The sequence below is a fragment of the Schistocerca nitens genome, chromosome 10, assembly GCF_023898315.1.
Source record: "Schistocerca nitens isolate TAMUIC-IGC-003100 chromosome 10, iqSchNite1.1, whole genome shotgun sequence".
NCBI classification, from domain to species: domain Eukaryota; kingdom Metazoa; phylum Arthropoda; class Insecta; order Orthoptera; family Acrididae; genus Schistocerca; species Schistocerca nitens.
Genome location: NC_064623.1, coordinates 154,311,189 through 154,338,205, shown reverse-complemented (window position 1 = coordinate 154,338,205; position 27,017 = coordinate 154,311,189). Strand labels below are relative to the sequence as shown.

Below are 27,017 nucleotides of genomic sequence, written 5' to 3'. Positions count from 1 at the left end.
GCGTGACCGCTACGGTCGCAGGTTCGAATCCTGCCTCGGGCATGGATGTGTGTGATGTCCTTAGGTTAGTTAGGTTAAAGTAGTTCTAAGTTCTAGGGGACTGATGACCACAGCTGTTAAGTCCCATAGTACTCAGAGCCATTTGAACCATTTTTTGACAGGTGGATTGGTCGTTGAAGCAGCATATCATGGCCCACACGTTCACAGGATCTGACGTCCCCTGATTTCTTTCTGTGGGAAAGTTGAAGGATATTTGCTATCGTGATCCACCGACAACGCCTGACAAAATGCGTCAGCGCATTGTCAATGCATGTGCGAACATTACGGAAGGCGAACTACTCACTGTTGAGAGGAATGTCGTTACACGTATTGCCAAATGCATTGACGTTTACGGACATCATTTTGAGCATTTATTACATTAATGTGGTATTTACAGGTAATCACGCTGTAACAGCATGCGTTCTCAGAAATGAGAAGTTCACAAAGGTACATGCATCACATTGGAAGAACCGAAATAAAATGTTCAAACGTACTTACTTTCTGTATTTTAACTTAAAAAATTGCCATCTGGTTTCTGTACAAATTGTAAATAGCCTTTCGCTCCCTTTATTTTACCCCTGCCACCTCCAGAATTTGAGAGTATTCCAGTTGAAACGTCCCCTTAGAAAAATTTATGAGTGACTGTGCTGATAAACCTCTTACATTATTTGATTTTCAAACAGCTGAGCAGAACTGAACGTACGCAGACATTTCGCTGTTTACTTATTCTGATCAACACTAAACTGACACACAATATTTTTAGCGCAACGCAATCTGACTTTCAAAAATCCCTGACTAACAATAACCTATACCTTTCACGAATCACTTACCTCACAAAAATCTTCAGTACTCGAACTACACCTATACAGCGAGCACCAATATAATGCCAGCTAAATAAAAGATTCTGACTACTGAAGTCACTAACTAGTGATAGGCATAGTTAGCAAATGAAAGATTTTGATAGAGAACAAACAATGTATTTACCTTAATAGTGTTCAAAAGTCATAATACATATATCAGTTCGTGACATCCAGTCTTACAAATTTAGTGTGTCTGATGGACACACATCCAGGTCATCCGCTCTCAAAACTCCGCTATCTCTCTCCCCACATCCACCACTACTGGCGGCTCACCTCCAACTGCGCAACGCTACGCGCTGGTCACATCCAACTGCCTAACACTACAATGGCGAATATTCCAACAATGCCAAACAGCCACAGACTGCACACAGCACAGCCATTGATTTTCATACAGAGCGCTAAGTGACGTTACGAACATAAAAACCTAAACAGCCTACTTACACAGTCAACGTTGTCAAAAGCTTAAAGAGAGCATTCCAGTCAACGTTGTCAAAAGCTTTTGACAACGTTGACTGGAAATGCTAGAAACGTAAGTTTACCTTTCGTTAATCTACACTCCTGGAAATGGAAAAAAGAACACATTGACACCGGTGTGTCAGACCCACCATACTTGCTCCGGACACTGCGAGAGGGCTGTACAAGCAATGATCACACGCACGGCACAGCGGACACACCAGGAACCGCGGTGTTGGCCGTCGAATGGCGCTAGCTGCGCAGCATTTGTGCACCGCCGCCGTCAGTGTCAGCCAGTTTGCCGTGGCATACGGAGCTCCATCGCAGTCTTTAACACTGGTAGCATGCCGCGACAGCGTGGACGTGAACCGTATGTGCAGTTGACGGACTTTGAGCGAGGGCGTATAGTGGGCATGCGGGAGGCCGGGTGGACGTACCGCCGAAATGCTCAACACGTGGGGCGTGAGGTCTCCACAGTACATCGATGTTGTCGCCAGTGGTCGGCGGAATGTGCACGTGCCCGTCGACCTGGGACCGGACCGCAGCGACGCACGGATGCACGCCAAGACTGTAGGATCCTACGCAGTGCCGTAGGGGACCGCACCGCCACTTCCCAGCAAATTAGGGACACTGTTGCTCCTGGGGTATCGGCGAGGACCATTCGCAACCGTCTCCGTGAAGCTGGGCTACGGTCCCGCACACCGTTAGGCCGTCTTCCGCTCACGCCCCAACATCGTGCAGCCCGCCTCCAGTGGTGTCGCGACAGGCGTGAATGGAGGGACGAATGGAGACGTGTCGTCTTAAGCGATGAGAGTCGCTTCTGCCTTGGTGCCAATGATGGTCGTATGCGTGTTTGGCGCCGTGCAGGTGAGCGCCACAATCAGGACTGCATACGACCGAGGCACACAGGGCCAACACCCGGCATCATGGTGTGGGGAGCGATCCCCTACACTGGCCGTACACCACTGGTGATCGTCGAGGGGACACTGAATAGTGCACGGTACATCCAAACCGTCATCGAACCCATCGTTCTACCATTCCTAGACCGGCAAGGGAACTTGCTGTCCCAACAGGACAATGCACGTCTGCATGTATCCCGTGCCACCCAACGTGCTCTAGAAGGTGTAAGTCAACTACCCTGGCCAGCAAGATCTCCGGATCTGTCCCCCATTGAGCATGTTTGGGACTGGATGAAGCGTCGTCTCACTCGGTCTGCACGTCCAGCACAAACGCTGGTCCAACTGAGGCGCGAGGTGGAAATGGCATGGCAAGCCGTTCCACAGGACTACATCCAGCATCTCTACGATCGTCTCCATGGGAGAATAGCAGCCTGCATTGCTGCGAAAGGTGGATATACACTGTACTAGTGCCGACATTGTGCATGCTCTGTTGCCTGTGTCTATGTGCCTGTGATTCTGTCAGTGTGATCATGTGATGTATCTGACCCCAGGAATGTGTCAATAAAGTTTCCCCTTCCTGGGACAATGAATTCACGGTGTTCTTATTTCAATTTCCAGGAATGTATTTTCTAAGATAAGTCGTAGGGTCAGTAGAGTTTGCAGTATTAGTAACAAAATTAAAAAATTGTATTTGGTATTATATATAAAGTTTTTATTAAAGTACAACAAGCAACCAGAGCCCTTCTGGGACGGTGTGATGACTGAGGTACAATAAATATTGCAGTTATAAAAAAAGAAGACAGATTAAGCTGAGACGACACGAGGAACTCGGAGAGGAAGATACTCCGCTACGGCGGCTGGAGCAGTCGGCAGCCAGTCTTCAGCCCAGGTAGCCGTATCCCGTGGCAGCCGGCTTAGCGTAGGCCGCTGCCGCAGGGGAGGCGAAGGCAGCTGGGGCCGCCGCGTAGGGTCCGACTGGGGAGGCGGCGTAGGCTGCGGGGGCGGCGGAGTAGGCGGCCGGCGCGGCGGCGTATGCGGCGTGGGGGGCGGCGTAGGCGGCTGCGGGGGCGGCGTAGGCGGCTGCGGGGGCGGCGTAGGCGGGCGCGGGGGCGGCGTAGGCCGACGCCGCAGGTGCTGCCGCGTAGTGGCCGGCCAGGGAAAGCGGCGCTGCCGCGGCGTAGTGCGCCGGCTGGCTCCTGAAGAAGTAGTTGTACGGCGCCACCAGGGAGCCCGCTGCTGGTACAGCCACGCCTGCAGAGAGACAACTCTACATTAAGCTTATACTCGCGCCTCGCTGTACTGCCTCCTTCACTTGACGAGGATGGGCTCAGACAGATCGCAGTTAATGTGATGAGTACAGTCAGTGCTCGGCCGAGACCGAGGATTGACGTGTGATCCACGTCTTTTGGACAAAGAACATACCAGGTGATCAAAAAGTCAGTATAAATTTGAAAACTTAATAAACCATGGAATAATGTACATAGGGAGGTAAAAATTGACACACATGCTTGGAATGACATGGGGTTTTATTAGAACCAAAATGCAGGATGGCGCTCCACCCCATATTGCTAGACGCGTAAAAGATCTCTTGCGCGCATCGTTTGGTGAAGATCGTGTGCTCAGCCACCACTTTCGTCATACTTGGCCTCCCAGGTCCCCAGACCTCAGTCCGTGCGATTATTGGCTTTGGGGTTACCTGAAGTCGCAAGTGTATCGTGATCGACTGACATCTCTAGGGATGCCGAAAGACAACATCCGACGCCAATGCCTCGCCGTAACTCCGGACATGCTTTACAGTGCTGTTCACAACATTATTCCTCGACTACAGCTATTGTTGAGGAATGATGGTGGACATATTGAGCAGTTCCTGTAAAGAACATCATCTTTGCTTTGTCTTACTTTGTTATGCTAATTATTGCTATTCTGATCAGATGAAGCGCCATCTGTCGGACAGTTTTTGAAATTTTGTATTTTCTTTTTTTTTTGTTCCAATAAAACCCCATGTCATTCCAAGCATGTGCGCCAATTTGTACCTCTCTATCTACATTATTCCGTGATTTATTCAGTTTCCAAATTTATACTGACTTTTTGATCACCCGGTATATACAGGGTGACACAAAATGAATAGCGCAAAAAAAAAAGTATTCGTGCGACTACAGCAATCACTTTGCTTAAGAAATACAGTGTGTTCGGAAATTTCCATTACGGATTTCTAGGACGAGTAGAGCGGAGTGAGTACATAATATTTTGAATAGGAACTCATGTCTGGAAAGGTACCTGAGCCATGGCGACTGGCGGTAGGGTGTTCTACTTGCATCGCTGATATCGATATTCGTCTGTCCTGTTATCTGCCCCCCCCCCCCTCCCACCAGCAGTTTTCCGGGTAAACGTGTGACGAGGCAGTCTCCGTTCGGCGTTCTACGAGCCAACTTGTGTGGTGCATGGGCCTCGCCGTGCTCGCCGCCCTTGTCTTTTGTCGCGTCGGATGTACGGTGCTGATCATCAGGCGCCTTGACGTGCAGAACTATGGTGGGTTCGTCGTCTCCCAGCTCGTCATTTGCAAGCTCCAAGTTACGTATGACTTTTATTCTGTGTTTAACTAAGAAGATTGTTGAAACTTATTGTGGCACGGGTAGCTGCCGGAGATGGTTCTGAACTTGGTTCCACAGTAGCTATTTTAAGGAGGCTGATGTTCCTCATTTCGTTTCTCATCATCTGTGGAGTGTGTGTTTTAAGTGGTTTTCATGCAAATTTTAACTTGTTTTAGGACATATTGACCGCTTTGGGACTGGTTGCGGTTATGTACGCGCCTGGCAGCCGTAGAGTTAATGGTTTAATCATTCGTCACGGCAGGATTTGGTATGTTTATTTAATGTTGAAAGTGCCTTAAGGCAACTGGAAGTGATCTCGTAAATTTCCTGCTACTTTACTGGGAGACGGGTAATGTTAGAGTATTGCTCCATAAGAATTTGGGGTCATGCTTATTATACAGCGTGTTTCAAAAATGACCGGTATATTTGAAACGGCAATAAAAACTAAACGAGCAGCAATAGAAATACACCGTTTGTTGCAATATGCTTGGGACAACAGTACATTTTCAGGCGGACAAACTTTCGAAATTACAGTAGTTACAATTTTCAACAACAGATGGCGCTGCAAGTGATGTGAAAGATATAGAAGACAACGCAGTCTGTGGGTGCGCCATTCTGTACGTCGTCTTTCTGCTGTAAGCGTGTGCTGTTCACAACGTGCAAGTGTGCTGTAGACAACATGGTTTATTCCTTAGAACAGAGGATTTTTCTGGTGTTGGAATTCCACCGCCTAGAACACAGTGTTGTTGCAACAAGACGAAGTTTTCAACGGAGGTTTAATGTAACCAAAGGACCGAAAAGCGATACAATAAAGGATCTGTTTGAAAAATTTCAACGGACTGGGAACGTGACGGATGAACGTGCTGGAAAGGTAGGGCGACCGCGTACGGCAACCACAGAGGGCAACGCGCAGCTAGTGCTGCAGGTGATCCAACAGCGGCCTCGGGTTTCCGTTCGCCGTGTTGCAGCTGCGGTCCAAATGACGCCAACGTCCACGTATCGTCTCATGCGCCAGAGTTTACACCTCTATCCATACAAAATTCAAACGCGGCAACCCCTCAGCGACGCTACCATTGCTGCACGAGAGACATTCGCTAACGATATAGTGCACAGGATTGATGACGGCGATATGCATGTGGGCAGCATTTGGTTTACTGACGAAGCTTATTTTTACCTGGACGGCTTCGTCAATAAACAGAACTGGCGCATATGGGGAACCGAAAAGCCCCATGTTGCAGTCCCATCGTCCCTGCATCCTCAAAAAGTACTGGTCTGGGCCGCCATTTGTTCCAAAGGAATCATTGGCCGATTTTTCAGATCCGAAACGATTACTGCATCACGCTATCTGGACATTCTTCGTGAATTTGTGGCGGTACAAACTGCCTTAGACGACACTGCGAACACCTCGTGGTTTATGCAAGATGGTGCCCGGCCACATCGCACAGCCGACGTCTTTAATTTACTGAATGAATATTTCGACGATCGTGTGATTGCTTTGGGCTATCCGAAACATACAGGAGGCGGCGTGGATTGGCCTCCCTATTCGCCAGACATGAACCCCTGTGACTTCTTTCTGTGGGGACACTTGAAAGACCAGGTGTACCGCCAGAATCCAGAAACAATTGAACAGCTGAAGCAGTACATCTCATCTGCATGTGAAGCCATTCCGCCAGACACGTTGTCAAAGGTTTCGGGTAACTTCATTCAGAGACTACGCCATATTATTGCTACGCATGGTGGATATGTGGAAAATATCGTACTATAGAGTTTCCCAGACCGCAGCGCCATCTGTTGTTGAAAATTGTAACTACTGTAATTTCGAAAGTTTGTCTGCCTGAAAATGTACTGTTGTCCCAAGCATATTGCAACAAACGGTGTATTTCTATCGCTGCTCGTTTAGTTTTTATTTCCGTTTCAAATATACCGGTCATTTTTGAAACACCCTGTATATACCGCCTGCTAGTGAGCCTGTGCACAAGCCGTGGGGAGTGGACGCTCGTATTGCCTGCCGCCCGTAGCGTTCTTGCTTCCATATACTGCTGTGGGGCTTAACGCTGTTCTCTAAAGTTGAGTGCAATTTGGGGATCATTCTGTGTCATTATGTCCGTTAGTTAAGCGAGGCCACTTTGTTAATATTAGCGTTTCTGTAAGTCATTTTACTGGTTGAGTTATTACTAGCCATTCTTATTTAACACTTATGTTAATCATTTGTGTATCTTTAATGAACGCGCAACTTGTTATTTTTCCTGTGTGCCAGTTTTGCGACCTTGGTTGACCCACTTTGCATTTTTAGTACAAGCGTGTTTCACTCTGGACCTTTATGTGGGCAGTTTAGTTTTATTAAGCACTAAGATCTTTGTTTTTTTAATGAAGTGGTGGTATTTTGTGGCTGTGTAACTTTGGGTTGGAAGTGTATAGTGTTGCTAGACTTTTGAGATACGGTTAAACAAGAACGATTGTTTATGATTCATCATTTCACCGTGCCTACTATCTACGATTTTGGTTGCGGACGCAAAATATGATTCTTATTCGTGTTTATGTAAGTCAATTAAAGTGAAGATTTGTACATTGCATCAGTAAGAGGGCAAAGGTCCGAATTGAAGTTTATAATAAAATCTATTTTGAGTCAAATTAAAATTGTAAAACAATCACAAGCTTGTCCATCACTAGTGACCCTGGGCTTCCTATTTCTTTTATTTAACTGTGGTGAGATCGTAATTTTTGATTTTCTAAAGAATTGAGTAGCACCACGGTTCGGTACCGTTTCCGCTTTGACAGTTCCAGATCAGATATTTAACTCATCCATTTCACTTGAGAAACTGAATTAAGCCAGACGCAATACAATTATTAGGTAACGAAACATCCATTTTCACATAAATACATTTGTTTGTATTAACATTTAAACATTACATGTTTACATTATTCCAGAACAAAAAAGGACCCAGTGTACTGTATGTACAGAACAGTACTGATCCATTACTACAATGACTAGACGTGGCGACCTCTAACATTGTTACAGACACACCTACGAAGGATGTTCTGGTATACACGATGTTCTGGTATACACTTTCCATCCCACCTGGTGTCTCATCAGTTTCTAGTCAAGGGGACAGTACTCGTGCCAGCAAATCTTCTTCTGTCTCTACAGGAGGAAGGCAGACATTGAGTGACATCAAATGTCTATCTAACTTAGTACACGATATTCTGTCTACTGTACTGTATACCAGGTCGAAAAACTCTGAGACTTTTCTCTTTCCGTTAGCAGACATGGAGGCGTTACACATCTGAATTGAAACCGTACATTTCCGGACATGGGTTCCTATTCGCAATATTATGTACTCACTCCCCTCTACAATCCCCAGAAGTTTGTAATGGGAATTTCCGAGCACCCTATATACGTATAGACTGAAATGTTAACTGCTACATTTCAGATTGGCTACAATGAAACAATGATAACTCGCAACTGGCGTTAGTGTTCAAAATGGTGGCACCCACAATAGGAAAAGCTCACTGTGTCATAGAATACACTAAAACATAATCAGCAATCGTTGTTGAAAGGTATTTTGGGACCAAATCTGGGAAAGTAGCACCACATAATCACAACACGGCTGCATCTACATCTACATCCATACTCCGCAAGCCACCTGACGGTGTGTGGCGGAGGGTACCTTGAGTACCTCTATCGGTTCTCCCTTCTATTCCAGTCTCGTATTGTTCGTGGAAAGAAGGATAGTCGGTATGCCTCTGTGGGGGCTCTAATCTCTCTGATTTTATCCTCATGGTCTCTTCGCGAGATATACGTGGGAGGGAACAACATTCTGCTTGACTCCTCGGTGAAGGTATGTTCTCGAAACTTCAACAAAAGCCCGTACCGAGCTACTGAGCGTCTCTCCTGCAGAGTCTTCCACTGGGGTTTACCTGTCATCTCCGTAACGCTTTCGTCCTGTAACGAGACGCGCTGCTCTCCGTTGGATCTTCTCTGTCTCTTCTATCAACCCTATCTGGTACGGATCCCACACTGCTGAGCAGTACTCAAGCAGTGGGCGCGAACAAGTGTACTGTAACCTACTTCCTTTGTTCTCGGATTGCATTTCCTTAGGGTTCATGCAATGAATCTCAGTCTGACATCTGCTTTACCGACGATCAACTTTATATGATCATTCCATTTTAAATTACTCCTAATGTGTACTCCCATATAATTTAGGGAATTAACTGCTTCCAGTTGCTGACCTGCTACATTGTAGCTAAATGATAAAGGATCTTTCTTTCTTTGTATTCGCAGCACATTACACTTGTCTACATTGAGATTCAATGGCCATTCCCTGCACCATGCGTCAATTCGCTGCTGATCCTCCTGCATTTCAGTACAATTTTCCATTGTTACAACCTCTCGATATACCACAGCATCATCTGCAAAAAGCCTCAGTGAACTTCCGATGTTATCCACAAGGTCATTTATCTATATTGTGAATACCAACGGTCCTACTACACTCCCCTGTGGAGTAAATATTGATTTTTATCGTGCGCACTGAACTACGTGTCATTGTTATTTTAGGTACATGTACTTTCACGCTATTTAAAATAAGAAGTCAAAGCAAATTTTATTCTTTTGATTATTAACTTGTCGAAGTAGTAAACTAGGAAAATTTACCAATTTGTTGTTTGTATATTTTTTAAAAAACATTTTTTTAGACGTCAATGTTTTCTCCTAACTATTTAAGAACATATGACATGCTCCAGCTTAAAATATTTAATACATTCTTGAGTAATGTGTGTCATTGTCTAAATATTATTATTCATGCAATTTTTTAGCCTTATTATTGGATGAGGTAATGATGCAATACTGTTGATTATGGAAAACTGAAAGTTAGATTTCCATGTAATTTTTTTCTCAATGAAAACGTGTCAAAACATTCCAGCTCCATTATCTTGCTGATTGTAAGTGTCCTTTTCATCTTCTTTAGTTTTCCTTCTTTTCTTTGTTATTACGCCTCCTTTTCTATGCTTTCAGCAGAACTTTTAGGCCTAATCTCACTTCGCTGCGGCGTAACAATTTCGTAATTTTACGATTTCCAACAACGCGCTCGTGTTGACTACCGGAAAATTTACGACTGCAATGAAACTTCTTCGTGCCTGGCATTTTACGATGTAAAGTTGTCAAAATACTTAGTCGCAACAACAAGTTTTCAACACTAATTTACGCGAAAAATACAGGCAAACTCAAGTAATCTACTTGTATCGGCAGAAAGATCGAGCACAACTAATCCCTGCTCACATAGTACAGTCGATATGTTTTTCAAGGCTATTATACAAACGAATTGGTATGGAAATAGCGGCGGCAGAATTAAATAACGAGACATTATAGGCAAGGCTTTGCATTTGACAGTAGTATGGCAGCTAGGCATTCAGTCCCCGCGTTTGCTTTACAAAGGCATTTATGTCCGAAAATGAGAGATAATATACATTAGTTGTGTATCTTTAGAAACAGAAATTTTCTAAATAAAAAATGTCCAATTTGAGGGCCCTCATGAAGTCCAGGACCTCTTAAGTGAAGCGATGCTGCGGGAATGAGATTAGTAAGTGAGACATTGTAAGTATTAATTGTGTTTTGCTACTTGGACAGTAAAATAACTGACGACAGACAAAGTATAGACGATGTAAACTGCAGATTGGCTATAGCAAGAAAAGCTTCTCTGAGAAAGAGAGATCTTTTAACATCCAATATAATTTTAGTGTCTCTAGGAAGTCTTTTCTGAAAGGATTTGTTAGGGCTGCAGTCTTGTAGAATTAACAGCACAGACAAGAATGAAGCTTCTGAAATGTGGCGCCCCAGAATAATACACACAATTAGAATGGTAGGTCGAATAACTAAGGAGGGAATTGAATTGATGTGGTCTTTAATCCGACGACGGATTTGATAGAGCTTTCCATGCTACTCTGTTCTATGCAAGCCTCTTCATCTCCGCAAAACTAACGCAACATACACATCCATTTCGACTAGCTTACTGTGTTGAAGCCTTGATCTTTACAATTTTCACCACCCATCCTCACAGACACGCACACACACACGTCCTTTACCAAACTGACAGTTGCTTGATGCCTCAGGGTAGGTCTTATCAACTGGTCCTTCTTTTAGTCAAGCTATGCCATAAATTTGTTTTCTACCCAACTGGATTCAGTACCTACTCAGTTGCCGCTCGATCTATCCATCTAATCTTTAGCACTCCTCTATAATATCACGTTTCCAAGTCTTCTATTCTCTTCTTATTGAAATGTATATTGTCCATGTTTTATTTCCATGCAAGACTACACTCCAGACAATATCTTCAGAAACGACTTCCTAACACTTAAATTTATATTAGGTGTTCACCAGTGTCTCTTTTTCAGAAATATTTTTCTTGCTGTTGCCGGTCTACATTTTACTTCTTCCCTATTACGACCAACGTCAGTAATCTTGCTGCCCTAAGAACAAAACTCACCTATTATTTTTAAAGTATCATTTCGTAATGTAATTCCCTCACCATCGTCTGACTTAATGAGACGTCATTCCACTGTCTTCGTTTTACTTTTATCGCTGTTCATTTTATAACCCTATTTCAAGACACTATCCATTCTGTTCAACTGTCTTCGAAATCGTTAGCCGTCCCTGACAAAAATATGTCATCGAAAAACCTGAAAGTTTTTATTTCTTCTTTCTGAACTTTAATTTCCTTTTGAAATTTCTCTATGGCTTCGTCCACAGCTGGCTCGATCCGCAGACTGAATAAGATCCGGGATAGACTACAACCCTGACTCGATCCCTTCTCAGTCACTGCTTCCCTTCCTAGACAATCGGCTCTTATAATTGCAGTCCGGTTTCTTTACAAGAAGTAAATACCTTTTGGTCCCTGTGTTGTATCCCTGTTACCTTTAAAATTTCAAGGGTTGGACTTCAGTCCATATTGTGGAAAAACTCTCTAGATCTACAAATGCCGTAATTGTAAGTTTGCCTTTCTGCAATCTATCTTCTAAGATGGAAATTCAAATGTCGTGTAGCTAGGGCCTCCCGTCGGGTCCTTCGAGTTGACACCACTTCGGCGACTTGCGTATCGATGGGGAGGAAATGATGATGATAAGGACAACACAATACCCAGTCCCTGAGCGGATAAAATCTCCGACCCAGCCGGGAATCGAACCCGGGCCGTTAGACATGACATTCCGTCGCACTGACCACTCAGCTACCAGGGGCGAGAACCCATCTTCTGAGAAAAGTCGTAGGTTCAATATTGTCTCACGTTGTCCTACATTTCTCCAGAATACAAAATGATGTTCCCCTAGATCGGCCTCTATCAGTTTCTCCATTTTTCTGTGTAACACGCGTCAGTATTTTACAACCATGAATCATAAAACTAATGCCACAATAGTATTCACACATTGTCTTCTTTAGCACTGGAACTGTTAAACTCTTCCTCAAGTCTGAGGGTATTTCGTCTGTCTTATATATCTAGCAAACCGGTTAACTCTCCCAAGGATGTCAATAATTCTGAAGAAATGGCTTCTATGCAACGAGGAGGTACTGAATAAAGCTGGGGAAAAAGGAAGTCACGAAATAGAAGGCTAAAATAAGGAATCAGTTGTTAGTGCACATCCCGATGCATCAAAGAATCGGCAATTTAGGTGATGTGAAAAAGTGAGGGCGTCAAACTGTAGAGGTAGACCGTGGCATCTCTACTGACCTGGTAGTCCGTAGCCCAGGGAGGCGATGCCCCTCTTCGGCTTGGAGTCGCGGAACTGCAGCTGCGCGTCGCACGTGGCCAGCAGCACGGACAGCGACATCTGCAAAAGGGGGAGTCCCCACTTGTCACAGAATCACAGCACTATGGAAGCATGGAACACACACACACACACACACACAAGCACACTTTGAACCGTGTGTCGGCTCTCAACATACAGGGTTTTACAAAAAGGTACGGCTAAACATTCAGGAAACATTCCTCACACACAAAGAAAGAAAATATGTTATGTGGACATGTGTCCGGAAACGCTTACTTTCCATGTTAGAGCTCATTTTATTACTTCTCTTCAAATCATATTAATCATGGAATGGAAACACACAGCAACAGAACGTACCAGCGTGACTTCAAACACTTTGTTACAGGAAATGTTCAAAATGTCCCCCGTTAGCGAGGGTACGTGCATCCACCTTCCGTCGCATGGAATCCCTGATGCGCTGATGCAGCCCTGGAGAATGGCGTATTGTATCACAGCCGTCCACAAGACGAGCACGAAGAGTCTCTACATTTGGTACCGGGGTTGCGTAGACAAGAGCTTTCAAAAGCCCCCATGAATGAAAGTCGAAAGGGTTGAGGTCAGGAGAGCGTGGAGGCCACGGAATTGGTCCGCCTCTACCAATCCATCGGTCACTGAATGTGTTGTTGAGAAGCGTACGAACACTTCGACTGAAATGTGCAGGAGCTCCATCGTGCATGAACCACATGTTGTGTCGTACTTGTAAAGGCACATGTTCTAGCAGCACAGGCAGAGTATACCGTATGAAATCGTGATAACGTGCTCCATTGAGCGTAGGTGGAAGAACATGGGGCCCAATCAAGATATCACCAACAATGCCTGCCCAAACGTTCACAGAAAATCTGTGTTGATGACGTGATTGCACAATTGCGTGCGGATTCTCGTCAGCCCACACATGTTGATTGTGAAAATTTACAATTTGATCACGGTGGAATGAAGCCTCATCCGTAAAGAGAACATTTGCACTGAAATGAGGATTGACACATTGTTGAATGAACCATTCGCAGAAGTGTACCCGTGGAGGCCAATCAGCTGCTTATAGTGCCTGCACACGCTGTACACGGTACGGAAACAACTGGTTCTCCCATAGCACTCTCCATAATGTGACGTGGTCAACGTTACCTTGTACAGCAGTAACTTCTCTGATGCTGACATTAGGGTTATCGTCAACTGCACGAAGAATTGCCTCGTCCATTGCAGGTGTCCTCGTCATTCTAGGTCTTCCCCAGTCGCGAGTCATAGGCTGGAATGTTCCGTGCTCCCTAAGACGCCGATCAATTACTTCGAACGTCTTCCTGTCGGGACACTTTCGTTCTGGAAATCTGTCTCGATACAAACGTACGGCGACACGGCTATTGCCCCGTGCTAATCAATACATCAAATGGGCATCTGCCAACTCCGCATTTGTAAACATTGCACTGACTGCAAAACCACGTTCGTGATGAACACTAACCTGTTGATGCTACGTACTGATGTGCTTGATGCTAGTACTGTAGAGCAATGAGTCGCATGTCAACACAAGCACCGAAGTCCACATTACCTTCCTTCAATTGGGCCAACTGGCGGTGAATCGAGGAATTGCAGTACATACTGACGAAACTAAAATGAGCTCTAACATGGAAATTAAGCGTTTCCAGACACATGTCCACATAATATCTTTTCTTTATTTGTGTGTGAGGAATGTTTCCTGAAAGTTTGGCCGTACCTTTTTGTAACACCCTGTATATCGCGCTGTAAACATTGTTCTGAATCCTTCCATTTCATCGTTAATTGATTCTTTCATATTTATCGTTATGCTGCGTACGATTCTGGCGGCGTGTCTGGTCTTATCGATCTTCGAGTCGTTGCTTCCTGTTAGCCTTGTGTAAGGGAATAAGATCTTTGGGGGGATGGCCGGGTGGTTGCCTAGCGGTGACGAGTCAGTCGGTCGGTTTTTAAAATCAGGAATTAGAGAATGTCGTACGAGGAGATGGCGGCGTGGCGTGGCGGTGGAGAGTTGGCTGTTGTTCGGAGAAGCCTCGTGGTCTGTCCTGGCGTTGGGAGACGAATGGGACGGGTTGAGGGGACAAGGCTGTAAGCTCTTGTTGTGAGCGCCCGGGGGGCCACGGCTGTGGTTCCGAGTCACTACTTGGTGGGAGCGGCAACGGATGTCTTTAAATTTTCCGTCTGGAGGCGGGAATGATGGACTACTAAGAATGAGGGACTAGTAACTCGCCTAACCGGAGGAGTGGTATTTCGCCACCGTGGGTGCAGAGAAGACGAGGGATCCGGTGACAGAGTGCGTGGCTGCGTGACTGCCCAGTTGGGTACGCTGGCGACGTGGACACTGTCGGATGTGAGGAACCTTTGCATCGGAGTTCACCTGCTGTTTCTCTGATAAACTGCAATTTAAGTTGGTTAAAGGCTTAGATGTTAAATGAAGAATTTTGGTTTGTGCAACCAGCGTCTTTTCCGCCTTGTGGCCTCCTGCGTTCGGCTTTCCTGTCCCTGTCGCCGGTGTATTTATAGAAAATGATCTTTTCCGCTTCTTATTAGTACTACCCGGTAGGAAGTGTATTTTTTGGCAGTGATTATTGTTTAAGATTACATTTCTTCTGCCTTGTGGCCTCCTGCGTTCAGATTTTCTGTCTCTGTCGCCGGTGTAATTATACACTCCTGGAAATTGAAATAAGAACACCGTGAATTCATTGTCCCAGGAAGGGGAAACTTTATTGACACATTCCTGGGGTCAGATACATCACATGATCACACTGACAGAACCACAGGCACATAGACACAGGCAACAGAGCATGCACAATGTCGGCACTAGTACAGTGTATATCCACCTTTCGCAGCAATGCAGGCTGCTATTCTCCCATGGAGACGATCGTAGAGATGCTGGATGTAGTCCTGTGGAACGGCTTGCCATGCCATTTCCACCTGGCGCCTCAGTTGGACCAGCGTTCGTGCTGGACGTGCAGACCGCGTGAGACGACGCTTCATCCAGTCCCAAACATGCTCAATGGGGGACAGATCCGGAGATCGTGCTGGCCAGGGTAGTTGACTTACACCTTCTAGAGCACGTTGGGTGGCACGGGATACATGCGGACGTGCATTGTCCTGTTGGAACAGCAAGTTCCCTTGCCGGTCTAGGAATGGTAGAACGATGGGTTCGATGACGGTTTGGATGTACCGTGCACTATTCAGTGTCCCCTCGACGATCACCAGTGGTGTACGGCCAGTGTAGGAGATCGCTCCCCACACCATGATGCCGGGTGTTGGCCCTGTGTGCCTCGGTCGTATGCAGTCCTGATTGTGGCGCTCACCTGCACGGCGCCAAACACGCATACGACCATCATTGGCACCAAGGCAGAAGCGACTCTCATCGCTGAAGACGACACGTCTCCATTCGTCCCTCCATTCACGCCTGTCGCGACACCACTGGAGGCGGGCTGCACGATGTTGGGGCGTGAGCGGAAGACGGCCTAACGGTGTGCGGGACCGTAGCCCAGCTTCATGGAGACGGTTGCGAATGGTCCTCGCCGATACCCCAGGAGCAACAGTGTCCCTAATTTGCTGGGAAGTGGTGGTGCGGTCCCCTACGGCACTGCGTAGGATCCTACGGTCTTGGCGTGCATCCGTGCGTCGCTGCGGTCCGGTCCCAGGTTGACGGGCACGTGCACCTTCCGCCGACCACTGGCGACAACATCGATGTACTGTGGAGACCTCACGCCCCACGTGTTGAGCAATTCGGCGGTACGTCCACCCGGCCTCCCGCATGCCCACTGTACGCCCTCGCTCAAAGTCCGTCAACTGCACATACGGTTCACGTCCACGCTGTCGCGGCATGCTACCAGTGTTAAAGGCTGCGATGGAGCTCCGTATGCCACGGCAAACTGGCTGACACTGACGGCGGCGGTGCACAAATGCTGCGCAGCTAGCGCCATTCGACGGCCAACACCGCGGTTCCTGGTGTGTCCGCTGTGCCGTGCGTGTGATCATTGCTTGTACAGCCCTCTCGCAGTGTCCGGAGCAAGTATGGTGGGTCTGACACCGGTGTCAATGTGTTCTTTTTTCCATTTCCAGGAGTGTAGATAGTGATCTTTTGGCTTCTTATTAGCACTGCCTGGGAGGAAGTGTATTTTTGGGCAGGGATTATGGTTCCTGATTAGATTCCTTCTCCTCCCCTAGCCTCGCGTGAGGTCGACGTGATTGCTGAATGTGAGGCGTTGTGGGTCTGTTAGCCCGCTTCTAGCCTGAGCATCCTTCGGGAGGCAATTGTGGCCGCCCTTACACCCGGTCGGTTAATTATTTCTATCCCAGGACATTTTGGTGGCAGGACATGGTATTAAAGTTGTTACTTATTGTAAAATGTTAAATGGTTGTATTTTACTCTGTTTTTGACCACTGTTTAAAAAGGTTAAGTTTACCTTTCATTGGTGGGTTTTTAAAACTACGTGGCTTTAAAATTGTTAGTTATTGTATAAAGTGAATGACTGTATCTTTACTTTGATTGTTTTAATGTACTTGGCATCCTTTGAAAATGCTAGTTCTGCCTGCTAGCGAGCCTTGTAATTTAATATATTGTTGTGCCAAAGTTTAAAAGAGGTTGGCTCCCTACATGTTCGGTAGCGAAATTGTATGCAAATTGGTAGTTTTTTAGTTTCATTACTTGGAAAGTTTTAATTTTCTTATTAAATGCTTTATCAAAGTCTGTTTTAAGTAAAATGGCTTGGCTATTAACGGCGAAGTAAAGTTTTTAATTTCATTACTTGGAAAATTTTGATTTGTTATCAAATGTTTTATCAAAGTCGGTTTTGAGTAAAATGGCTTGGCCGTTAACTGTAAAGTAAATTGTTTTGAAAAGGCACTCACGCCTACTAGTTTGTTTGGATCTGTTCCTGGTCAAATGATAAAGAAATGATTTTTAATGGCTGAGGTAATCAATAAAGAAATTGTAAATTGCAACTCGACAGTAACCAACTAATTTTGCCCCCTTTTTCCCCCCGTGGGTTTTCGTTGATTACTCGTAACACCCGTCTCGAACATGCATAAAGGATCACCACATGGGAAATGTGGTGATGTGTTGCATGTAGGTCAAATCACTGATGGCGACGTTTGGAAACTTCGGAAATTCCATTTCTTTCATGATCATAGGAGCATACAGTCTCAAAAGACATACACACACACACGCGCGCGCGCGCGCGCGCGCAAGATCATCGCATGGTAATTACAAATGTTACCCAAAGCAGTGGCAGAGACACCTGGGACCACGTGTAATGAAGGCGTCAACATTTACATCTGCGTACATATAGTTCCCCACAGTCGTTTAATGAACAAAGTAAGAGCATATGGACTATCAGTCCAATTGTGCGATTGGACTGAAGAGTTCGTAGACCACAGAACGCAGCATGTCATTCTCAATGGAGAGAAGTCTCCCGAAGTAAGAGTGATTTCAGGTGTGCCGCAGGGGAGTGTCGTAGGACCGTTGCTATTCACAATATACATAAATACCTTGTCGATAACACCGGAAGTTCACTGAGGCTTTTTGCGGATGATGCTGTGGTATATCGAGAGGTTGTAACAATGGAAAATTGTACTGAAATGCAGGAGGATCTGCAACGAATAGACGCATTGTGCAGGTAATGGCAATCGAATCTCAATGTAGACAAGTATAATGTGCTGCGAATACATAGAAAGAAAGATCCTTTATCATTTAGCTACAATATAGCAGGTCAGCAACTGGAAGCAGTTAATTCCATAAATTGTCTGGGAGTACGCATTAGGAGTGATTTAAAATCGAATGACCATATAAAATTAATCGTCGGTAAAGCGGATGCCACACTGAGATTCATTGGAAGAATCCTAAGGAAATGCAATCCGAAAACAAAGGAAGTAGGCTACAGCACACTTGTTCGCCCACTGCTTGAATACTGCTCACCGGTGTGGGATCCGAACCAGATAGGGTTGATAGAATAGAGAAGATCCAATGGAGAGCAGCGCGCCTCCTTACAGGATCATTTAGTAATCTCGAAAGCGTTACGGACATGACAGGTAAACCCCAGTGGAAGACTCTGCAAGAGAGACTCTCAGTAGCTCGGTACGGGCTTCTGTTGAAGTTTCGAGAACATACCTTCACCGAGGAGTCAAGCAGTATATTGCCCCCTCCTACGTATATCTCGCGAAGAGGCCATGAGGATAAAATCAGGGAGATTAGAGCCCACACAGAGGCATACCGACAATCTTTCTTTCCACGAAGAATACGAGACTGTGATAGAAGGGAGAACCGATAGAGATACTCAAAGTATCCTCCGCCACACACCGTCAGGTGGCTTGCGGAGTATGGATGTAGATGGATGTAGATGTAGATTATCCATATGCCTGGTTTTCTGGTCTTGACGATGACAATTGAATCCTGTTTATGGATTCAAAAGAAAGTCTCTTCCGAAGTATTGAAATAATAGCAAAATTATTAGCAAGGCCAAAGGTCTGAATGATAACAATCGCTTCTTTGGAGAACGAATGAACATCAATATCGCCTGAATGCAGAAGGCCTTTTGAAAGAAAAGAAACACTGCAAGAAAATATCACCAAACAGTAAATGCACAATGCACCGTGCTAGTTACAGTTCAAGTCTTGACGGGACAGTGCGAATTATAGTTTTGTACTATTAGACACTGCACGAGTTAAAATCCCAGAAGGATATTTCAGTTTCAAAGTTCCAATACGATTAAACGAAGACAAGAAATCTTACAAGTACACTAGCTGATCACTGACATGGAACACGGCGCCCTCATTGCAGCGGCCCCAAAGTGAGTTCCTGATTGATGTAATGCGACAGCATTCTGCCCGTGGCCCAAAAAGCACACTCGGAGCGAACTGCTCGTCGTGGCTCGAGCGCCAGCCTAAATACAGTTCGGGCGCCAGAAAACAATAGGCACTACTTCTGTCACGTGGTCCACAGACGAGAAGAGGTCCATAGTGCCAGGAACCTCTATCGGCGACTGGGATGCTGTCTGGTGGGCGGACGAATCGTGATTGTCTTGCGTCTGTCTGCAGGGAGGTTGGCCCCTAATAGTAATGTGGCTGCTTCCCTCGAGTGTTACGGTGGTTGCCGGATGGGTAGGGGCAAGGCTTACCCACAGCATGAAGTACACTGAAGATCCTAAGTAACTGGTACCCCAGCCTAATATCGTGTAGGGCCCCGGGAGCACGCAGAAGTGCCGCAACACGACTTGGCATGGACTCGACTAATGCCTGAAGTAGTGGTGGATGGAACTGACCACCACGAATCCTGCGGGACTGTCTATGAATCCGTAAGAGTACGGCGGGGTAGAGATCTCTTCTAACAGAAAGTTGCAAGGCATCCCAGACATGCTCAATTATGTTCATGTCTGGAGAGTTTGGTGGCCAGCGGAAGTGTTTAAACTCAGAAGGGTGTTCCTGGAGCCACTCTGTAGCAATTCTGGGCGTCGCATTTTCCTGCTGGAAAATGCCCCAGTACGTCGGAATGCACAATGGACATGAATGGATGCAGGTCATCAGACATGATGCTTACGTACGTGTCACCAGTCAGAGTCGTATCTAGAAGTATCAGGGCTCCCATAACACTCCAACTGCACACGCCCCACTCCATTATAAAGCCTCCAGCAGCTTGAACGGTCCCCTGCTGACACGGTGGATCTACAGATTCATGAGTTTCTCTCCATATCCGTACACGTCCATCTGCACGATACATTTTGAAACGAGACTCGTCCGACCAGGCAACACGTTTCCCGCTATCAACAGTCCAATGTCGGTGTTGACGTGTCTAGGTGAGGCGTAAATCTTTGTGTCGCGCAGTCATCAAGGCTACCCGAGCGGGCCGATGATGTTTCGTCGAATGCTTCGCACGCTGACACTTGTTGATTGCCCAGCATTGAAATCTGCAGCATTTTGCGGAAGGGTTGCACGTCTGTCACACTGAACGATTCTCTTCAGTCGTCGTTGGTCCTGTTCTATCATGATCTTATTCTGGCCGTATCGAAGTCGGAGATCTGATGTTTTACCTGATACCTGATATTCACGGTACACTCGTGAAATAGTCGTACGGGAAAATCCCCATTTCACTTCTACCTCGGAGATGCTGTGTCCCATCTTCTTGTGCGCTGACTATAACACCAAGTACAAAGTCACTTAAGTCTTGATAACCTGCCATTGTAGCAGCAGTAACGTATCTAACAACTTCGCCAGACTCTTGTTGTCTTATGTAGGCATTGCTGACCGCAGCGCCGTATTTTGCCTGTTTATTTGAATACGCATGCCTATACAAGTTTCTTTGGCGATTCGGTGTATCTCTAAATAGTAAATGCACAACGCACCGTGCTAGCTACAGTCCAAGTCTTGACGGGACATTCCAAACTAAAGATCTGGACAATTTTAGACAGCATGAGTTAAAATCCCAGATGGATATTTCAGTTTCAAAGTTCCAGTACGATTAAACACAGTCAGGTCCAGGGTAGAAACGAAGATAAGTGATCACTAGCTGATGACTGGCATGAAACATAGCGGTGGCGCCAAAGTGAGTTCCCGATTGATGTAATGCGGCAGCATACGGCGCCTGGCTCAAGAACCTCACTCGGAGTGACTCCTCGTCGTGGCTCGAGCGCCAGTCTAAGCACAGTTCGGGCGCTAGGGTGCAATAGGCACTACAATATTGTCATGTGGCCCACAGAGGAGAATGGATCCACGGTGCCAGGAACCTCTGTCGGCGCCTGGGACGCCGTCTGGTGGCCGGACGGATCTGTTCGAGTTGCGTCTGTCTGCAGGAAGGCTGTCCTCTAATATTACGTGACTGCTTCCCTCGAGTGCCATGGTGGTTGACGGAAGGGTAGGGGCAAGGCTTACCCACAACGAAAAGTACCTCCGAGGTTTCGGAAAACGACTGCGCGAGAAGTACTAGCCAGAGAAAAATGAGAAATATCAGTGGATAGAGCATGTGTCCATGTTTCGATTCGCAATTCTCGACGTGGTGTAGTTAGAGTGCACCAGTTGGGATAGGCGAGGAAGAACAGGTATTTTCAAAGTTCGCGCCTGCAGGTAGGCAACCCAGTGAACAGATTTCCAAAGCGGGCTTCTCTCGTTGCTACTTCCCGGCAGCAGCGGCGTCAGTGAATTGTACACACATGCTCTTCTGCCTGTACTGCTGATCTTTGTCACATCACAAATCGTGTCCGTATTTATCACTTGTTGGTTAAAAACTTGCGGAGACGTTCTATCCACTTGTTTGTGACTATTTTCTGTATGTCTTGTAGTTTATGTGCACTCCTCTTCAGAAACCCTGGAGCTACTGGGTGGTTACAATTACAGTACTGCTGCTCACTGGGGTCCACAGCCCGCTATAATTGTCGTATGGGAGCGAATCTTGCTAGATTTGCTCATGCGTTAATGCGGAACAGATTTACGCTGGAAAACAAATTACACTCCTGGAAATTGAAATAAGAACACCGTGAATTCATTGTCCCAGGAAGGGGAAACTTTATTGACACATTCCTGGGGTCAGATACATCACATGATCACACTGACAGAACCACAGGCACATAGACACAGGCAACAGAGCATGCACAATGTCGGCACTAGTACAGTGTATATCCACCTTTCGCAGCAATGCAGGCTGCTATTCTCCCATGGAGACGATCGTAGAGATGCTGGATGTAGTCCTGTGGAACGGCTTGCCATGCCATTTCCACCTGGCGCCTCAGTTGGACCAGCGTTCGTGCTGGACGTGCAGACCGTGTGAGACGACGCTTCATCCAGTCCCAAACATGCTCAATGGGGGACAGATCCGGAGATCTTGCTGGCCAGGGTAGTTGACGTACACCTTCTAGAGCACGTTGGGTGGCACGGGATACATGCGGACGTGCATTGTCCTGTTGGAACAGCAGGTTCCCTTGCCGGTCTAGGAATGGTAGAACGATGGGTTCGATGACGGTTTGGATGTACCGTGCACTATTCAGTGTCCCCTCGACGATCACCAGTGGTGTACGGCCAGTGTAGGAGATCGCTCCCCACACCATAATGCCGGGTGTTGGCCCTGTGTGCCTCGGTCGTATGCAGTCCTGATTGTGGCGCTCACCTGCACGGCGCCAAACACGCATACGACCATCATTGGCACCAAGGCAGAAGCGATTCTCATCGCTGAAGACGACACGTCTCCATTCGTCCCTCCATTCACGCCTGTCGCGACACCACTGGAGGGGGGCTGCACGATGTTGGGGCGTGAGCGGAAGACGGCCTAACGGTGTGCGGGACCGTAGCCCAGCTTCATGGAGACGGTTGCGAATGGTCCTCGCCGATACCCCAGGAGCAACAGTGTCCCTAATTTGCTGGGAAGTGGCGGTGCGGTCCCCTACGGCACTGCGTAGGATCCTACGGTCTTGGCGTGCATCCGTGCGTCGCTGCGGTCCGGTCCCAGGTCGACGGGCACGTGCACCTTCCGCCGACCACTAGCGACAACATCGATGTACTGTGGAGACCTCACGCCCCACGTGTTGAGCAATTCGGCGGTACGTCCACCCGGCCTCCCGCATGCCCACTATACGCCCTCGCTCAAAGTCCGTCAACTGCACATACGGTTCACGTCCACACTGTCGCGGCATGCTACCAGTGTTAAAGACTGCGATGGAGCTCCGTATGCCACGGCAAACTGGCTGACACTGACGGCGGTGGTGCACAAATGCTGCGCAGCTAGCGCCATTCGACGGCCAACACCGCGGTTCCTGGTGTGTCCGCTGTGCCGTGCATGTGATCATTGCTTGTACAGCCCTCTCGCAGTGTCCGGAGCAAGTATGGTGGGTCTGACACACCGGTGTCAATGTGTTCTTTTTTCCATTTCCAGGAGTGTAGTTCCAATGTTGGCAAACCTGGCGCTGTACACTGTTTGCATGGCGGAATGACATCTACGCTGTCATTTGACAAGTCATAATCTGAGTGAACAGTATAGCTACTCAGAAGAGATGGTGTGCACTGTTAATGAAACTGCTTTATGTGAACAGCAGCAATTACATTGCCGCACTGGGAGAGTCCCACCAGGGACGAAACACAACTTTGTCACAAGAACCAATATTCAAAAGCGATTTTCTGACTGAGAAACCCGTTGCGTGATCTTTCCATATGCACAGAATGTATATGGTGCTACTCCCACCTGTCCTATGTGGTTAAGGTGAAATGCTAATCACTTGCATATTTACAGCTATATCTACATTCCGAAAGTCGCCTTATGGTGTATGGCTGGGAGTACTTCGTATACCACTGTCGCTTTTCCTCTTTCCTACCTGGCTAGAGTTTCTGCCTCGGGATCACGGTGTCTCGGGTTCGATTCCCGGCCGGGTTGGGGAATTGCTCTGCCTGGGGACTGGGTGTTTGTGTTGTTCTCATCATCATCATTCGTGACAGTGGTTGGATTGGAATGTGAAAAAATTGGATTGTGTGAAAATTGGGCTTTGTACGGGCGTTGAGCGCCCCACAAATCAAACATTATTATCATCATCATCTTTCCTGTCCCAGCCGCGAACGATTCAAGGGAGCAGGTAAGCCTCTATGTAGTTCTGAATCTTCCTCATTTTATCTTCATGTCTTTTCGCGAGATATACCTACGGGGAAGTAATATATTGGTTTACTCTTCAGGAATGTACGCGCTCGGAACTTTAAAAATAAAGTACGCCGTGATGCAGAGAGCCTCCCTGCCATTGGAGTTCCCTGACTATCGCCGTGACGCTCCCGAGCTTGCTAAGTAAACTTATAACGAAACGCGCTGCTCTTCTTTGGATTTTCTCTAATTCGTCTACCAGTCCTATCTGATACGGATCTCATATTGTGGAGCAATTTTCAGGTTTCGCTCAAGCGAGAGTTTCGTAAGGGACTTCCTTTGTTAATGGATTACATTTAGTGAATCTCAGGGAGAGCGGGTGGTGACAGGAAAGGCATCTATAGGTGAACCACATCTTCCCAAAATTCTACCAATGAACCGAAGACGAGTATCCGCCATTACTGCCATTACATGCTTGTCCCACTTCATATCGCTATGCAATGCTACGCCCAAATATTTAATCGACGTGACTGTGTCAAGCGCTACACTACTAATGGAGTATTCAAACATTACGGGATTCTCTTTCTTATTCATCTGCATTAATTTACATTTATCTATATTTATAGTTAGCTGCCATTCTTTACACCAATCACAAATCCTGTCCAAGTCATCTTGCATGCTCCTACAGTCACTCAACGACGACACCTTCCCGTAGACCACAGCATCATCAGCAAACAGCCGCACATTGCTATCCACCCTATCCAAAACATCATTTATGTAGAGACACCAGTTTAATAAGTCACAGCTGCAAAATACTAACGCGAATTCTTTACAGACGAATGGAAAAACTGATAGAAGCCGACCTCGAGGAAGATCAGTTTGGATTCCGTAGAAATGTTGGAACACGTGAGGCAATACTGACCCTACGACTTATCTTAGAAGAAAGATTAAGGAAAGGCAAACCTACGTTTCTAGCATTTGTAGACTTAGAGAAAACTTTTGACAATGTTGATTGGAATACTCTCTTTCAAATTCTGAAGGTGGCAGGGGTAAAATACAGGGAGCGAAAGGCTATTTACAATTTGTACAGAAACCAGATGGCAGTTATAAGAGTCGAGGGACATGAAAGGGAAGCAGTGGTTGGGAAAGGAGTGAGACAGGGTTGTAGCCTCTCCCCGATGTTATTCAATCTGTATATTGAGCAAGCAGTGAAGGAAACAAAAGAAAAATTCGGAGTAGGTATTAAAATTCATGGAGAAGAAGTAAAAACTTTGAGGTTCGCCGATGACATTGTAATTCTGTCAGAGACAGCAAAGGACTTGGAAGAGCAGTTGAACGGAATGGACAGTGTCTTGAAAGGAGGATATAAGATGAACATCAACAAAAGCAAAACGAGGATAATGGAATGTAGTCGAATTAACTCGGGTGATGCTGAGGGAATTAGATTAGGAAATGAGACACTTAAAGTAGTAAAGGAGTTTTGCTATTTGGGGAGCAAAATAACTGATGATGGTCGAAGTAGAGAGGATATAAAATGTAGATTGGCAATGGCAAGGAAAGCGTTTCTGAGGAAGAGAAATTAGTTCACATCGAGTATAGATTTAAATGTCAGGAAGTCGTTTCTGAAAGTATTTGTATGGAGTGTAGCCATGTACGGAAGTGAAACGTGGACGATAAATAGTTTAGACAAGAAGAGAGTAGAAGCTTTCGAAATGTGCTGCTGCAGCAGAATGCTGAAGATTAGATGGGTAGATCACATAACTAATGAGAAGGTATTGAATAGAACTGGGGAGAAGATGAACTTGTGGCACAACTTGACTAGAAGAAGGGATCGGTTGGTAGGGCATGTTCTGAGGCATCAAGGGATCACAAATTTAGCATTGGAGGGCAGCGTGGAGGGTAAAAATCGTAGAGGGAGACCAAGAGATCAATACACTAAGCAGATTCAGAAGGATGTAGGCTGCAGTAGGTACTGGGAGATGAAGAAGCTTGCACAGGATAGAGTAGCATGGAGAGCTGCATCAAACCAGTCACAGGACTGAAGACCACAACAACAACAACATCTCTGGGGCACTCCAGATGATAACCTCACCTCCGATGAAGACTCACCATCAAGGACAACGTACTGGGTTCTATGTCGAAAGGAACACTGCATCATAATTTGGAATAATACTGGCACTGCAATATCGTACCCAGATAACTGTCCAAAACAAAAATACACAAGAAAAAAGTATAAAAATATGGCGACCTGTGAGGGAACGTGAAACACTTACGAGAGCGGCGACTGCGGCTTTGCGGGCGGTGGACACCATGGCTGCTGCTGAGCGGTGCGGGAGCGGAGAGGTGCTGGTGCGAGCCGAAGAGGGCGATGTGGCCTTGGGGCCCGGCCCCAGCTTTTATATCAAACGGCCCGCGCGGCGGGAGGAGAAAGAGCCGAGGAAAGTAAAAGCACTTTTACCGCGTTGGCAGGCGACGCCGGCCGACGCCGCCAGGGCGAAAGCGCCCGCGCGCCGTCCACGTGCGCGTCATCGGCGCCGCGGCGCGGTGCGCCATCTGGCGCTCCTAGCGCGGACAGGCCCTGCCGCGCGCGGCTGCTGACGTAGTCGCAGTTTGGCAGCTAGCAGCTGGCAGCCCCTAAACCGCTTAAATTTCTCCACACGTGGCGCTTTTTCAAAATACTGGAGCTACCGAGGTTCCGAGTGATCATAAAGTCAGTATAAATTTGAAAACTAAATAAATCACGGAATAATGTAGATCATCACCAGTTATCTGCTATATTAGCAGGTCCTTTGCGTCTCCATTTTCTGCGATCCATTGCTTCCTTCTTAAGGCTGCTGTATGT

General features: G+C 46.6%; 1 protein-coding gene across 1 annotated transcript; it reads right to left on the bottom strand.

The window, feature by feature from the left end:
• Positions 1-3,131: 3,131 nt before the first annotated feature.
• LOC126209952 (cuticle protein 16.5-like) lies at positions 3,132-26,519 on the bottom strand. Its single transcript, XM_049939067.1, has 3 exons — positions 26,449-26,519; positions 12,558-12,657; positions 3,132-3,502 (listed from the first exon to the last, which is right to left on the bottom strand). The coding sequence occupies exons 1-3, from the start codon at positions 26,485-26,487 to the stop codon at positions 3,132-3,134; spliced, it is 510 nt and encodes a 169-aa protein (XP_049795024.1). The 5' UTR covers positions 26,488-26,519.
• Between the last annotated feature and the right edge of the window lie 498 nt (positions 26,520-27,017).

Bases quoted from the DNA above. Each gene is read 5' to 3' on its own strand.
- LOC126209952 (XM_049939067.1), bottom strand. From the start codon at position 26,487: ATGGTGTCCACCGCCCGCAAAGCCGCAGTCGCCGCTCTC. The intron at 12,658-26,448 runs GTAAGTGTTTCA...CCCCTTTTGCAG, and splicing joins AAGCCGCAGTCGCCGCTCTC to ATGTCGCTGTCCGTGCTGCT. The intron at 3,503-12,557 runs GTCAGTAGAGAT...GTCTCTCTGCAG, and splicing joins CCTGGGCTACGGACTACCAG to GCGTGGCTGTACCAGCAGCG.